Source organism: Dermacentor silvarum, chromosome 6 (genome assembly GCF_013339745.2).
Source record: "Dermacentor silvarum isolate Dsil-2018 chromosome 6, BIME_Dsil_1.4, whole genome shotgun sequence".
In the NCBI taxonomy this organism is placed as follows: domain Eukaryota; kingdom Metazoa; phylum Arthropoda; class Arachnida; order Ixodida; family Ixodidae; genus Dermacentor; species Dermacentor silvarum.
The window spans coordinates 140,606,017-140,622,317 of record NC_051159.1 but is presented as its reverse complement, the minus strand read 5'-3'; the positions used below and the strand labels follow the sequence as shown (position 1 = coordinate 140,622,317).

The 16,301-nt window shown below is 48.6% G+C and overlaps 1 protein-coding gene across 1 annotated transcript; it reads left to right on the top strand.

Annotated features, from left to right (window-relative positions):
- Nucleotides 1-355: 355 nt before the first annotated feature.
- Nucleotides 356-12,397, top strand: LOC119456924 (endothelin-converting enzyme 2). The gene is made up of 10 exons (XM_037718741.2): nt 356-522; nt 2,711-3,025; nt 3,389-3,571; nt 4,428-4,685; nt 6,256-6,424; nt 7,712-8,003; nt 9,319-9,601; nt 10,251-10,358; nt 11,310-11,554; nt 12,265-12,397. The coding sequence occupies exons 1-10, from the start codon at nt 364-366 to the stop codon at nt 12,395-12,397; spliced, it is 2,145 nt and encodes a 714-aa protein (XP_037574669.2). The 5' UTR covers nt 356-363.
- Nucleotides 12,398-16,301: the final 3,904 nt, after the last annotated feature.

Below are 16,301 nucleotides of genomic sequence, written 5' to 3'. Positions count from 1 at the left end.
TGAAGCAAATCTTTTTTCCATCAACCGGTTATTCGTCAAGCTTGGTCAATAAATATTAGCGCTGTCACTACGTCCGGGAAAGACTGCGCAAACCTAGCCTGATCTGCAATCTTTCTTTATGAGGGCTACTGCGTGCGAATTTTATGACACTGCTCTCTAATTTATTATCATGTTTTAAGTATTTATATTGCTTTACCATTTGAAAGCGTTTCTGTTGCCTTTATTTTGTATATCGCCCGCTACTTGACGAATGTTTTGTTGTGGATAAAATTGTACCACTGCTCGGGAGCACCATCGCCAAAGGCAGCATGAGTTGGGATGACATTAAGAAGAAGAAGATAGCGAAGACGGCTAACGCCTGTAATGTGGACCGCTCTTCTAAATTTGGGTCCGGCGGCCGATGAAAGCCCACGCTCCACTTTACGTATCGTTTCTCCCAGGCGCTTCTGGTTGGGCGTCACCGCTGTGTTATTCCTGCTTGGCGCCTTTCTCTTCTGGTGTTCATTACGCAGTGGATATCCGGTAAGCGTTCACAAGGCACGAATGCATATGTGCTCCCCAACTTAGCTCTACGTCTACTTTGCGGTGGAGTCTCAGTGGCTATGACATTCTACTGATTAGCACGAGGGCGCGGGTTCGATTCATGGCCGCGACAGCCGTACCGCACACTAGGGGCCGCAACAGACCCGCCGCCATTAAGCGCCTTCTGAATGAAGAGCAAGCAGGTAACAGCCGCCGCCCGCAGTTCCATCAATGTGCCACTGACAGGCCGGGAACCACTCAGTACTATTTATTATTACAATAGAAATTACATGAACACTCCAAGCACATTTCTGCCGTCGCCGTCGCCGTGATGTTCCGTATAAAGTCTAAGGGCGATAACACCATCGCGCTTGCGCCGTATGCTGCATGTGCGTGTGAAAGCGTGCGAGGGGAGCCGACGATCACGGCTCAATCTCACGCGCGCAAGGGTGGAAGCGGGAAGGAAGCGCGCCGTCTTCCGTCGCGCGCTAGGCTTCGGCGGGAGGGGAGGCGGCGTTGTACTCCAGGAGCAACTGCGTATTCCATGGCCGCGCGTGCCCTATCTTGAAAGCGATCTGCGTTGAGAGCAGAGTCTAGGCGCTTCGACGGCTCACCATTTGAAAGCGTTTCTGTTGCCTTTATTTTGTATATCGCCCGCTACTTGACGAATGTTTTGTTGTGGATAGCTTTGTGCGTGCTGCGTTCTCGCCGCTGAATTTGAGTTGAAGTGATAGACAGCACGAAGGTCACTTCGCTCGCTGCTGGTGCCGCGCTTCCGCACGTCACCGTTTTGACAGCGAGTGTCCGCGCTAATTGAGTGTGATGTGTTCACGTTAGCCTGTGTGCGCTGACATCATGCTTGTTAATTTACTTGTTAGTAAGCGAATGTTTCCAAGTTTATACGGCCGATAAAATTACTATCATTACTTTGCACAGCTGTCTAATAATTTGTTATTGCAATCAATGCCTCACCTTTCGCGCGAAACTGCGACTTTCTTTAGCATGCGGAAAAGCAGTGGAAAGAGGTGCCTTATCGTGACCTGCAAAACTGTGACAGAGACTTGAATGTGTGGGATAAGACTGTATGTGTGCTCCGTTGCACCTCAGCTGCACAAGGTGTGCAATATTTCTGACAGTTCGTCATGCAGACCTTTGCGGCGAGCCGAGCACAACAAGCTCTACCGCCAGTGCTGGAAAGCCATTTGCAGGCAACGAAAGGAAAACAATTTCTGGCAATGACTTCCAGGCTCACGCCACCTGCAGCAACAATACAGCGCAACCACCACCACTGGCACAACAAATATCACGGAATGTTAGCTTCGATAAGCATTAAAGTCAGCGCTTCGTCCTTCCCACGCAAGTGCGACTGACATACTCGAGCTGGTCTTTCCATGATCGCGAAGTTCTACGCGGAGTAATAGGTGGGCACCATAAGTCTTCTTTTAGCACCGGGAATCAAAGAGCTGGCGAATGAGCACTCGGCCGCTTGCATTATTTTATTGCGACAGCAATTATATGGACACTCCAGGCGAATGCTTGTCGTCGGCGTCACCATCGCCGTGATGTTCCGTATAACATAGGGGCCCCCTTCACAACTCCGAGATTTATAGGGCCCCACCATTATATCATACCCAATGTGATAAATAAAGAACTTGAAAGAACTTGAAAGTCCAAGGGTAATAAATAACATCGTCGCCGCCGCGCGCCGTATGCCAGTTTTGTATGAGCACAAATGCCTCTAAATTTGTACTTGTTCACGGACTCAAATTTCTTATACTTCGGGTGCACCTTGGAAAGGTCTTTCGGCCTGGGAAAACAGCGCCGCTTAGGTGCACGGTAGGTTGACCTAGGCGCTTAGAAATTTTTTTTATTATAGTCTCTGTCATTACTTACTCGCGAGAAACCGTACCGGTTTTGAGTGAGTAGCCGCTATGAGCATTGGTGGTTTCTGGCCTGAACTTCTCGCGCTTTTTGTGCGCGTGCCTTCTTCGGGTATAAATCGGTGCAATTAAGTGCTTTTTGCACTACGTACGACATGCAGTCAAATTAGCTGTTTAATGAATCGTCATCTCAATTCATAAGTGCTGGCCCTTACGATTGTCACAGCATTCAAAAAAGAAAGAAAGACCGAAGAGACGTTTACTTACTGTTATCTATATTCTGCATGGTGCTTGTCTCCTTTCTGAAGCTCGGTCCCTCCCGCGGTCCCCTGTTGGTCGCGGGTCCTCACGACGGCGTCATGGAAGGCCGCGCATCGCCGGGCAGCCAGCTGGACCCGTGCCGGGACCTGTACGAGTACGTGTGCCACAACTGGAGCTCGCCGCACGGGGCGCATACCTTCACCGAGGACGTGGCCCGCTCCTGGGAGCGCCTCGTGCAGCAGGCGGCGCTCGCTTCTCATCCCAACCAGCCGGCCACTGCCGTTCTGGGGCCCGAGTACGCGGTCGAAGCCGTCCGGCACTACCACAACAGCTGCGTCAGCCTGCTCGCCAGAGAAGAGAAGGCGAGTTGCGCGTGCTCTATTTTCATATCAGTGCATGGCACGCGTCTCTGAGGGCCCCTGCGGATACTGATGTCTATGGTGCGGGACAGCCAGAATCACAGAGGACACGCGCTCTGAACACCCAGCTGGAATGCTATTCTGTACATTGTCGAATTCCGCCATGTTGGCTTTTTGGGCCAATCAGAGAGGCCGTAGCAACCTTGTGTGTCAAACAAAACTCTTTAAGTTAGGGCCCCTTTTGAGTCAGAGCAAGCCTGCCGTCTTCGCAGGAGGATTAAACTTCGACTATCCGTTGCATCGGTGTTATTTTTAAGAGCCACGACTGACTCCAGTAAGTGATGACTCCACAGTATTGGGGTGCAGGATCTTCGCACGGAGGCGATTCACCTGCTCGTGGCGCTGAACTCGTCTTGGGGTATTTTGAAGCCGGACCCACCGGACGAGGACGTGGTGAGGCTGCTGCTCCTACTGTCCCTTCGCTTCGGCCTCACACCCGTATTGCGGGTGCGCTTCAGGCTGGTGGGCACCAACAGGACGCAGCTGCTGGTACGCTTTTCTATCGCCTACCTTTGCAAAGCCACTACCAGCAGCAAATTAAGCCACAGTAACCGTGACTCGGTTGGTACGAAGTTATGGCACGCAACCCGGGAAGAACGCATGTGTCGAAAAAAATTGCATCGTAGCTTGAAAGCCGCTTGCCGCAATTCTAGAATCACGTCGCTCTTAAACACGGTATCGCATAAGGACGTTGACTGTCAGTGAATCAAATTGCAGCGATAACGTTCGCTTTTGTTCCGACTGGCGCTTATCGCCGTGCAATTTCAAATGTTGGACAATGGGGACCTCACTTTCTTTTTACAGCCGTTGGGTCTGCTGTACTGTCTTCAGTCTTCCATGCAATACATTGTGTCAGTGTTGTTGCAGATCGTTATTACTCTTTAGTGGTGTATTAGCACTTCAGCGGCAAGCAAAATAGAAAAAAAAGGAGACACCAAATAATTGCTCATGACTGTCCAGATATCCCAGAGATTGCAACACGACTGCGATGAGAGAAATAAAGGCAATGTAACGACATAATGTAGCGCAAGGGCACAATCACAAAGAAGACACACAGAGCCCGTCACAGGCGCTGTATTTTGTCTGTCTGTGTGAATGTGCCCTTGCGCTACACTATGTGATTAAGTAAGCCCCAACTATCCCAGCAACGTGTATTTTTGCTCTGCAGAGACCGGCGTATCGATGAGAGCCGTTCAAGCGCCCTTTAACGGTATCTTGATGATAATTGATGATCTCTTACATACAAAAGCTGCGACTGTACTACGAGGAACGCCGCATAACAATGAGATATCCTCATTCCCACTTCTCAGAGGCGAGCGTCTTCCGCTCTTTAACTGCCTTTCAGGTAGAGCCATCCAAAGCACCCCTTCCTACCGACCGGCTACCGCACGGAACCGCCGCCCGCGTGATGTCGTGGTGCGCATTGTATCTGCGCACCCGGCTAGCCGACGACGACATGGCCGAGATGGCGGACGTGCTGCGCGACATGCTGTCGTCGTCGTCGCGCGCAGCGCCACCCAGAGGAGCGATGCGCTCGCCGGAGGTCCTCGCGCACTTGGCCCCGTCGGTTCCCGCTCACGTCTGGATCAAGGCCGCATCCACGGTTTGTCTTCAAAATCTTGAGAGGACGACTATACGGTGCGCCCTTCCATTTGGCAAATGGTTAAAGGTGATGGCTGCTTCGTGTGGTATACTGTGGAATTGAGGACTGATACTAACGAAGGTTGAATCCTGCTCAAGTGGTAATAAACAAGCTGTTCGTTAGCCTTTATGGATAATGTATTTCTTTTTTGTTCAATACTATTGCGTGGTTAATGTATATTGGGGTGCTATAGGCGGCCTAGTCAAGTCACCGTTGACGTCTCCTTTCATCTTGAGCACCATGGCAACCATGTAGTGTCAACCAATCTACCAAATAAGTAAATAAATAACTAAATAAATAAACACGTCGGCAAATGACGTGGAGAGGTTGCGTAACGCAATGGTCATTTTCGACGATCACGTATGAGTCCACAGGTCACATGTTGGCTGGTTCCAGCCTAAAATGGGGAGCGAATTGTTTCGGAGCGAATCAAATACTTCTTTATGCACGTGAGAAACACTTTGGAGATTGACACTATCAGGCTCTGCCACAGGAACCAACTTCAACAAGCAATCTAATCAGATTCTCAGTTCGGCTCAGGAATTCAACAGTGCAGAATACATGCGGGCAAAGAATATGCACGACAGGGCGGGTGCCAGCTGCCAAATAATCAAGATGCATCTTCTCATTCCGTTCCGACCAGCATTTAAAGCTGTCTCAGTAACGTGTCTGATTTTAGGGTTCACCACTTTGATAACAATTTTTTCGTCGTCATTAAAATATCAGGTGACAATTATTACGTGATATCGCGTTTGATACTGTGGCAATATTCACTCGTCCAACAGGAGACCTACGCTTCACCTGTGAACGTTTTTACACATTAACGTTTCCTTCGGCACTTGAGTGTACATGTGGCGGAGGTACAATCCCCGATGCAAAAGATGCTTTCTACCTCACTAAATCGCCAATTCCAACGTAGTTAGCACTGAAACTTTAACCAGATGCGTAAAATGTTACTCATGAGAAAACTTACGCAAAGCAGTTGCTTTCCAATTTCAGTTTCAGGACACACCTCACTTGCATTGTTAAAGCTGCGTACAAGTCCTGCATGATTTCGATCATTTCTAAAGGCACCTCAGAAAAAAGCGAAACGTGCATCCACTTCCCCCAATAATGAAGGAAGCAGATACATGTGGTCCATGGAACTCGTCTTCTTTATTCATGCATTGCCTCACCACATCACGATAATAGCCATTCGTCAGAATGTTAGTATTGTTATGTGAGAACCTTGCAAACTCACATTTATGCTACGGGGAGCCACAAGGCATGAGCTACAAAACATGCGACCAGGCCAACGTAGTGTATGTCAACATTGGTGCACTTCGTCCACAATATCCTGTTTCCAAACAACAGGAAGATAGAAAAACTGAAGCTAATCAGCAACAGTGATCGAACAAGGGATGTCTCCAGAGCCACCCGTTTCAACATGGGGACTTCTATCACAATGTGTCGGGTACCGTAGGACTTAACTACATATATTCCAATGTACCCGCGAGGCATTCACAGTGCACGCGCAATGTGTGACACGCAGTACGCGGCTTCCGGCCTTTCCTCCGCACCTCCCGGAGTGCTGGTCCGAGCGGTGTCCACCGTTCGCTCCGTTCTCAGCGTGCTGCTGAAGGCGCACTACCGCGAAATGGTCACGCCTTTCCTGCTCGTCCAATCGCTCGCCACAGTTCTTGGGCTGCACATCGCGCGAGGTAAAGCGGCATCTCTCTGACATGTACGTGCTAATGGCGCGCTGTATTCGCCATGCGGAAACTCAGGGGACGAGTACTCCTCGTGATAGTGCGTAGAAAATTCGCAGTGTGTTGTAGACTGCGACCTACTGATCACTCGCAACACCGTGGAGGCTTGGGCTAGTCGTTACATACTCGACAGGAGAACAGAACTAAAAGACAAAGGACAAGAAGGGGAACGCACACCAGCGCTGATCGCTTCGCGGCCGCCATAGCGACTGTTATTAAGAAGCATTTACGCCATCTCCACCTAATGAACGGCGTTGTGGCGTAGTTGCAGACAATTGAACTGAGGTAGTTCGTTGTAACTATGCATGGAAGCATGGACAATCAGCACTATCTATAGAGTGCTACACATGCAGTATTACTATACGAAGAGCACTATACGACTTCGACGTTCTTGGCGAGAATGTAAGCCACCCGCCGCGGTAGCTTAGAGGCTACATGGCATTGCGTGGATGAAACCGAGGTCGCCGGTTTGATCGCGACTGCGGCGTGGCTGCCTTTCGATGAGGGCGAAATGTAAAAACGCTCGTGTACTTTATGTGCACGTTAAAGAACACCAGGGGTCAAAATTAATCGGGAGTGCCCCGTGCACTACGGCGTGCATGGTAATGAGATCGTGGTTTTCACGTGTAAAACCCAAGAATTATTCGAATACAAGCCATGGCGCTTTGGAAAAGACGTGGACTGGCTTTAAAAGTGTTTCGTGACTCGAGTGCCAAAAATGTGCCATGCGCGTCAGTCCTCGTCAGGCCCTGGGTCCCCAAACCACGTTGGGTAGGATGCTCTTGGGTTTAGAGGAGCAGTTGAGTTTGAGAATTGTGTCAAATGAAGACAGCGTTAGGACAACGTTAGGAAGACAGCGTTAGACTGCGGCGCTCGGGCGCCGCAGTGGGGAAAATAAAAAGGTTCTTCAAAGCAAAAAAAAAAAGAAGAAAAGTTATTCTTACAAGTGAAAGCAAACAAAATGCATTTTTGAGCAAAAAGGGCAGTACAATAAGATGTAATAAACTTAATTAGTCGTACGGCTCTCTTGGCTCTCTCGCGATTTCTCGTCGCCCGTGAGGGCGACCCAGAAGACTTGGGGACCCACGCTAGTTTCCGATTCTTGGGTCTTGGGTCAACGCGAACGCAAGAATCCAAGACTGGCTTGGGTTCTGCGCATGTGCACTTGCGGCCCGCAATTTTCCTGGGTCCCCAAGCCACTTGGGTCAGGCAATTCTAAAGCTCTCTAACTCATCGCAGTGTTGGGCGGCAAGAAAGGGAGCGGTGACAGTGACGATGAGCGTTGCCTGCGGCTGAGCCGGCGCGTGCTGTCGCCCGTCTGGAACGTGCTCTACTCGGAGGCAATCGCTGACCAACGGTTCGTGCCGCGCGCCCAGACGCTGGTGCATGAGCTGAGGCTCAAACTGCGCGAGCGGGTGCAGGCCTCTCACGTGCTTGACGGGGAGAGCCGCATCACGGCGGACAGCAAGCTGGCCGCCGTCAGAGCCGTCTTTCCCAAGCCACATGCACGTATCCTCAGCTTACGATCTTTGTGTGTCTTTGTAGTTGCATAAAGCGCGACATTCCATGTCGTATGGAAGCTTTTAGAGCTGCTTGTGTTGGAGAGGCTACTCTTAGAATTCTTACACCTCAACGAACGCATTCTTGCCAGTTTCCATCGAGTGTTCACCCTTAACGGCAACTTCCTCCGTTTGTTTTCTAATGTATTGTTGCCAAAGGTTCCACATGATGTACAATCCAGCTCTTCCTCGCTTATTGAACATCTCAGCCCGGTTTAGTAGCTTGCAATCCTTCTTTAGCCGACGACTATAATGAAAGTTTAATTGCCTAAGGGCCCCAAGAACATTCACCTGCAGCTTATTTTGCCAATAAAACGAATGTCTTATTCCTTTGTGTAGTTGTATGGATTGGCTTTTGATGTATCTTTGATAGGTTTGTATTTGTATACGTGTTTTTATTGGATCTAGAATATAGTAAAGTACATGAGTACTAGACGCGGTACAATATCCTATAACCGAAGTTATGTGGTATGCATTGGAAAGTTATTGCTTGTGGCGCCGAGCATATGATACAAACATAACTGTATATATAGCTATTTTAGTGGCCATACATTTCCGCTTTCTAAGCGTGGTATGGTTATTCACATCACGGTATTTCTCAGTCCTCAGAAGAGGACGTGGTCAGAGCGATTCTACTTGCTTTGTGAATGAAGCATGGCATACCTATACCATACAGTGTAGTATAACCGTATACATGGAAAATGAGACATCCACCCATTCGAAGCATTTGCTACGATTGGGTGGACCAGTAGAAATTTTTCTTCTACTGCGAGGCTTTTCTTTCGAGGAGCCCGTATGGGTTTCCCTTGTAGCAATTGCTACGACTGTGTTGATGTCTCATTTTCCATTTAATTACTTTTCTTCGCCTAGCGGGTTTCCGCTGAACTATTACGTCATAACAGTATACGTTCAAACGGAAGTAGGTGCAGAGTGAATATTTTGTCAAGTAGCCCCCCTCTGTCACTTTGCTACTCAAATTGCATTACCTGTTCAAGAATAAGCACTCGTTCATTTTCCAAAACTTCCTAAGGAAAAGACATAAGCACGTTACTATACGCTGATACCGCTCATGCCCCAGCGTAGTCCCGCGGCTCCCAGCATCACCTTCACATAACGAGCCATAGTCTGCTCGTGACGGTGGCGCAGCTCTTGTTTATTTACTGCCTTTCCGAAATGCTAATCGGCGCGGAAGACTTGGACGAACGGAAGACGTACCGAACCTAATTCGATTGAACTATAGCCCAAGCTTTCATCTGGATCTACCGTCGTTGCGTCGCCACACCGCAGGGCATCGATGGTTATCGACCCCGCGACCTGCCCTGCCCCGAGCCATAGTTCGTGGGGTGGATTCCTGGCGCACACGATGACTGCGCTGGCGTTCCTACAGCGCACGCGTCGCTCCCCAGAACGCGGCTGGCTGCTGACGCGCCAACAGAGTCCGCACGTTAGGCTTAGCCGCGACAACGAGCTGTGCGTGCCGGCCGCCCAGCTGAGGGAGCCGTTCGCGTCGGGTTTCCCCTTCCTGGACCTTGCCACGTTGGGAACCATGGCGGCGCAGCAAATGCTTCAGGTATGCATGAAATATTCAATCTTGTTCTATCTCTTACCACACCAACTGGACATCATGTCTTTCAGGGGCACTGCACAAATATGACGAATCTCTTTTGCTCTTGCTTCTCTTTTCTTTTTGGTGAATATTAATAGTAAGGCCTTTACCACTGTGTCTCCTTTTAACTGAGTTACTAATGGACGAAAATCAAAACAAGTATTTGTAGCAAAAAATATATGCGTGGATGTGTGCGTGTATGTGTATGTGCGCGTGTGGTGGGGAGGGGGATGGGTGAAGTGTGCATGCGTGCGTCCGTGCGTGTGCGTCCATGTGGGACCTCTCGCTATAGGCAATTATGTCGACGTCAGTAACTTCTTCTGCTCGTTCTAATTCAAAGGCAATTCTGGAGACACTTCAGTATTTTGACACTGCAGAATGTATCTGCGCGTACTTATAATGTTAATTCAATGGAACACGTTACTGGACTAGTTGGTGCATGATTAATCACCAGAATTGTGGCGCAGCAATAGACGAGGTACGACAGAAGCAACAGTGGCAGCAGCTGTCTATGCTGCTTCTGTTGTCTGTCGTCTTTTGTTGCGCCACAATTCGGGTGATTCTAATGTTAAAATTGAACTCACTACGCCAAACATATTTGGTGTTGACGCAGGCGGTAGGGGAGCGTGGCAGCCACGTTGACGAGACAGGCACAGCGCGTGAGTGGTGGACTCCCAAGACGCGGCAGCAGATGTGGCAGTATGTGCTGTGCCTCCGGCAGGTAACTCACCGAAGAAAAAGTGACGTCATCATATGCTGAATTTCTCATGCGTGAATGTACCTTATCTCGAAAGCAGCTTAAAGCCGTGCAAAAGCTACGAAATACGCATGGACCATACCCTCGTGCAATATGGAATAAGCTTTGGGTAGTAACGCCCTTTCTCGAAATTATACCGAAATATGCGAAATATCGTGTATGCTGGCAATGCGTTTTCTTATTAAATAGGACAATTCATTCGCAATTTAGGATTCATATCACTATGCTATCTCAATATTTTCCAATTTTAAAGCATGATGCAGTACTCAATATATGATCAACCACCGCTGCCAATGGTGAATCAGTGCCATTCTTCCTTTGTCCCATGCCGCTATATCTTGCTGTTTCGCGTGGTCCGAAAGGCAATGCATGAGATAGACGCAGTACTACACGAAGCGCGGCAATCGCAGTCCCGGTCACGTGTTCTAATTATGTGTGACAGACATACCATCGTAGACGCATCTACCGGAATACCGGAAGCCGTTGACGCGAACAGCAGAGCTATCGACCATATATTCCGCATTCAGTTTAACCAAAAGTCACAGAACATTCACTGCTATGAGCGACACTATTCCGCTTATCTATTGGCGCGGACGAATTGGCGCAAACCGCTACCAGAATACTAGGAACTAACTACGTACCAGGAAATCTCGCTATGTTGAACCGAAAAAAACCAGGAGAACGGCTAAGGTCCACAAGATTCTCCTTTTTAAGATCCTATAATTTAAAGCTAGTTGAGCTGCTAGACATTCATCGTAACTCGTTTGATCCCCAAGGAAGGAGAAGAGTCGGCCTTAAAACTTTGGGTTTATTATAGCCCAGATTTTATTACCAACCTTGTTCTTTTTTTTTTTCTTCTGCGAGTCTCCGCTGTGTCAAAGCTCTGGCCCTATACGGCGCGGTGGATGTCTGCAGGTGTACCTGTCCGGCAGCGCCGGTGGCCTAGAGTTTTCGGACGCAGATGTGTGGGACCAGCTCGGAAGCGCCATACTCGGCCTGCAGACTGCGTTCGAGCTCGCCACGTTCAACCGCCCTTCGACAACCGACTCCGGCGGGCGAGGACGCAACGATGCACCGTCTGTTATCACGCAGCAGGGCCCGCTGTCGATGCGGCAGCGTTTCTTTGTGCGGTTCTGCCGGGGATTCTGCGAGCTTTACGTGTAAGCGAGGACGCGAACCTGCATGTTTCAATGCTGAGATTATCCGGCTGCCTCACGCTTCGTGCTAGCCAGCAAAATGTAAATCCTTTCGTTGAGTCAAAAGAAAGACGAATGAGCCAGTTCTAATGACGCCAGCCTCAAGTTTGGACTGTATGTTACTTCTCGCCCAGCACCTTCTTCACGCGCAGAGAAAAGATGGAATACGTGGCTTAAAATGCAACTCATTTTAAAAATAACTTAACCCAAGAGGGGGCGCTACGTGGCGCGCGCGAGCCTTTATGCACGAAGGCTTCAAACGCCTCGACCGATAGTGCCTCTCTATATGCCCTGGCGTTCGAGACGCCACTCGAAACTATGCTCAAGACACAGTGTGATGCTTTGGCTTCGAGGGCACGTGACGGACTCATGCGCACGAATTATAGCACTCCAAATTGAATAACGGTATCCGGACACATTACTGTGTCCTCTCTGTTCATCAATATGTGCGCTTCGTGGTCAAACATATTGCGTGAAAGAACAGGCGACCCTCTCACAGTACCAGTGAAATTATTGTAGACTTCTCTAATCATATCGCTGCTGTCATACGGATGGAGAGACGCCAGTATCCTGCATACAAATGATTCGACAAAATTGCAGCCGCTCCTCTCATTTTCCGACGTGGTACATGTAATGCGTAATATAACGCAGGATGCCTTCTACGCGTTTCGCAGGAACGGATCTGGCCGGATGCCGGGTCGCTGGATTTGCAACGCGGCAGCTAAGCACGTGCCGGCATTCGCGGACTCCTTCGGCTGCCCAGACGACGCGCCCATGGTGCCAAAGGAGACATGCGACGGATTTTAGGGCGACTTTAAGGGGAGACGTGAGTGACCACTGTTCTCGTTGCACCTTTGCGACCGACTTGAAGGAGATCGCTCTCGGCTTGATTGAGCTGGAATGATATGCCAACATGTATAGCCTTATTTAGGCGAAGAAGGGAAAAAGATCAACTACTTCAGTCGGTTCTTCACTCTCACTGTTGTGCATATTAGACGCCGGAGTAGAACTAAGGCACACACACACCACTCACACATTCGCGCACGTAGGCTTTGGCATGTTTGTCCATTATTAACCAGCTAGCACAAGCAGTGCTGATTCTTCATCAGTTCAAGCCCCAACATCAAGCCAGAATAAACCTATTTGTCCGATTTCGTAGCTTAAGTTACGAAGCCTGTTCGTTACTTTCGATAGCAATGGATTTATCCATTCCTCACGATGATGCGACCCCCTTCAACGCGAAGTTCACCTTCACATCATTCGGGAATATGCTAACGAAAGTAAACTGGTTACAATTTTGAAGAATACAATAACAGAGCCCACAACAGTCAACACTGAATAGCAGTAAACATAGTGCGCAGAAAGAAAGCGTCAACAAAGAATTGAACACCGTCATCATAAAGTGTGCCTATAGGTCGTTTTGTGAATGCTTCTCTGTAACGCGCTATATTTACTGCTTTTATGGATTACGTACAAACCCAAATAGCAACAAGAATGCCGAAGCTCACACTTAAACGTTCCGCAAGTTTGCAGCACAAATGTGTTGTTTAAGCAGAGCTTCACTGGTTTTCACAATGATTTGTGCTTCAACCCCTTTATCTGTAATGTATTGGCATTTGGCGGAACTAGATGGTGGTAAAATCATTTTGCAACGCACGCCAATTGCTTCCTCCAAATAGTTTTTCTTTTATTGCGATGGCAATTATATAGACACTTCAACCGGATGTCTGCCGTCGGCGTCGCCGTCGCCGTCGCCGTGAGGTTCCGTATAGATTCCAAGGGCGATAACATCGTCGCCGCGCGCCGTATGCGCGAGCGAAAGCGCGCGGGGCACGCGCGCTATCACGGAGGGCGAACGCACGACGGAAAGCAAACGCGACCGTCCCGCGAAAGGCCGTTGGGGTATGGGAGGGAGGGAGGGAGGGAGGCGGGGCGGCGCTGTGCTCCGGCGCCAAAGGCGTATCTTGCCACTCAATCTACCACGCGAAAGCAAGAAACGGGAAGAGAGGGGGGGGGGGGGGGGGGGGCAGCTTTTCCTCTGCCAACAACTTCTCTGCCCGGCGGTCGCCCGCACCGTCTCTTATCTCCACACGGCTCTGACCTTTGTATGGGCTGTGCATTTGCCGCTCAGTTTCCGTTGAAGCGATAGACCGTGCGAACTTCCGCGATTGACTTCCTCCCAAATGTTTGTTTTCTTTTTACACGGCATGTGGATAGACTTGTCGAGATTTGAGAGAATAGCCGTTCTTGCTGTAAAAGATAGAAACAAACAGCAAAGAAACAAATCGTTAGCCTTGTGCTAATGAGGCTCTCATTGCAATTTTTTATTGAAGCATTGACAAAATCTTATTTTTTTGATCCCATGTCACCCTCTTCTTATACAGGAGCCGGATTTTCATGACACCAACAAATACGTCTGCAGGCCAGTCTACAAAGCTCTTCGTGGGACGGTTTGACGTATTCAATACCGAAGGCCACGTGTGCAGTTTGCCGCAAGTGCGGGGCTGGTTTCGGGGTTCGCAGGGGCACTGACACGACGCTCTTCTGTATTCTTAAATCCGCAAAATGGCTATTATATTGGATCCGGGAGATGTTTACTGCTTTACATGACACTTTTAGGAAATACTTCCAGTTGTTAGAGGGGGCATTCCATAAACTTCAGAGCAATACTTCGCTGATGTTCACGTCGGAACTGCTGTGGGATCCACCTCAACTTCGGTTATCTTAATGCGGAAAAAACGATACGCACTTTACAAGGAGACATAAACAATTTTTCCTGTTTGCTTCGTATGATTTAGTCGTCATCGTCGACCGCCTTCGAAGTTTGGTTTCACCGCATAAAGCCTGAAACGATGGCCAACAGAGGTCACTGACAAGGTGTTTCCCTCAAACAGTAGCAGCGGTGCTAAGCTTAGAGGCTTGCATTCATGTAAATAATCAACAGGAAAGTACTCGGTGAAAGGGCGCCTTCGTTAAGAGGACTGAAATCGGTTACGCACAGCGCCGTGACGATGAAAGGAAGCATTGAAGAAATCTTGACTGAAAACTGCGAAACGTACACACTGTAGCCCCTCAAGGAACGAAAGGAATTATGCGCTTCAAAGCGTATATTTATTTCAGTGATAATATTTCTGTATTGCTTGCTTTTTCTTTGCGAAATTTTGTAGGAAACAGTCACCGGCATACTTCTAGGGTTAGTGCAGATGGCTATATATTACGATTCGTTATATGCGTAGCACATCTCCTACGTTATAGCTTTCGCTGTCAGAGGCAAACCAACAACTAATTGGTTGAAAGATCGGATCATTGCAAAGAAGCTTGCGCTTGAAGCAGCGCCATCCATTCAAAAGTGCCGCCGCTGCTCCGGCTTTTCGTATTTCTTCCCTCCCGCATACTCCCGCACACGCAACGATGCCATCTACCGTAACCTAAGCGAAACCGTTCGCATTTCCTTCACTTCTAGCAAGTGATCTGAGCACCGCGTGGCGCTACGTTGCTAGGACTGCTGAAAACGGAGAACTTAAGTAATCCTTTAAAGACAGCGCAAACCGGGTAATCCTTGAAAATTGAGCATTACCTTTCTCCTACGAGCTCACTTTTCTCCCCAATTTCTTCTTTGATTTTACTCTCTCATCGCACGGTGCCCAGCAAGAACCCTACCGGCGCACTTTGTGTACGCCGCCGACCATCGCCGAGACTCGGCAGGCGCAGTTTAATCGCGTAATTGAAGAGGTATTCAAGATATTACTGCGTTTTCACTGTATACCGACTCTCAGCGACTGCTGAGGTTGGCAAAATGTGTATTTTTATTTATTTCGTCTTTTTCTTTTTTCGTCATAAAAAAATCAGCAGTAACCCCTGAATGAACTAATAGTGCACATAACTTAATCTTTATTTTACGTGCTTTGTTAATTGATTGGGCTTCACGTCCCAAGCAACATCTGGCCCGTCAAACGCCCAGCTGTTGGATAGTTGGATAGTTTTTAGCCAGCAAGGGATTAATTTTACCACCTGGGGGTTCTTTAGCGTGCACCCAATTCACTAGCACACGAGCGTTTTTCTATTCTACGTCCCCATCCCAATGCTGTCACCGCGAACGGGATCGAACCCTAGACGTCGTGCTCAGCAGCACAGCGCCATCGTCACTGAGCTACCGTGGCAAGTTTCAGTGTTGTGTCATATCTCTAACATGAGATAACTAATGAGTTATTTAAAACGAAGGCAAGTGTGATAACATTATATGCGTAGCAGTTTGTTATCATGATTACGTGTCAGCCCAAGTTTACTGAAAATGTTATAGCAACAATCATTAAAAGAAGAATTAAAAGACAAAAATATAACAACCTGATAAATAACGCGGGAAATTTCTCATAAACATTTGTGCGTCACGTTAGCGACACCAACTTGCAGCGGGAGAGCCAAATTTCGCATAGATTGATGAAGAGAATTTGGAAGCAGCCCGGAAGCGAACCAACCATGGCTAATGCACTACATCTTAGCAAGCAAAACAAGCATATATATGTATATATATGCATATCTTCATGTATATATATATATATCTGTGTGTGTGTGTGTGTGTGTGTGTGTGTGTGTGTGTGTGTGTGTGTGTGTGTGTGTGTGTGTGTGTGTGTGTGTGTGTGTGTGTGTGTGTGTGTGTGTGTGCGTGTGCGTGTGCGTGTGCGTGTGCGTGTGCGTGTGCGTGTGTGTGTGT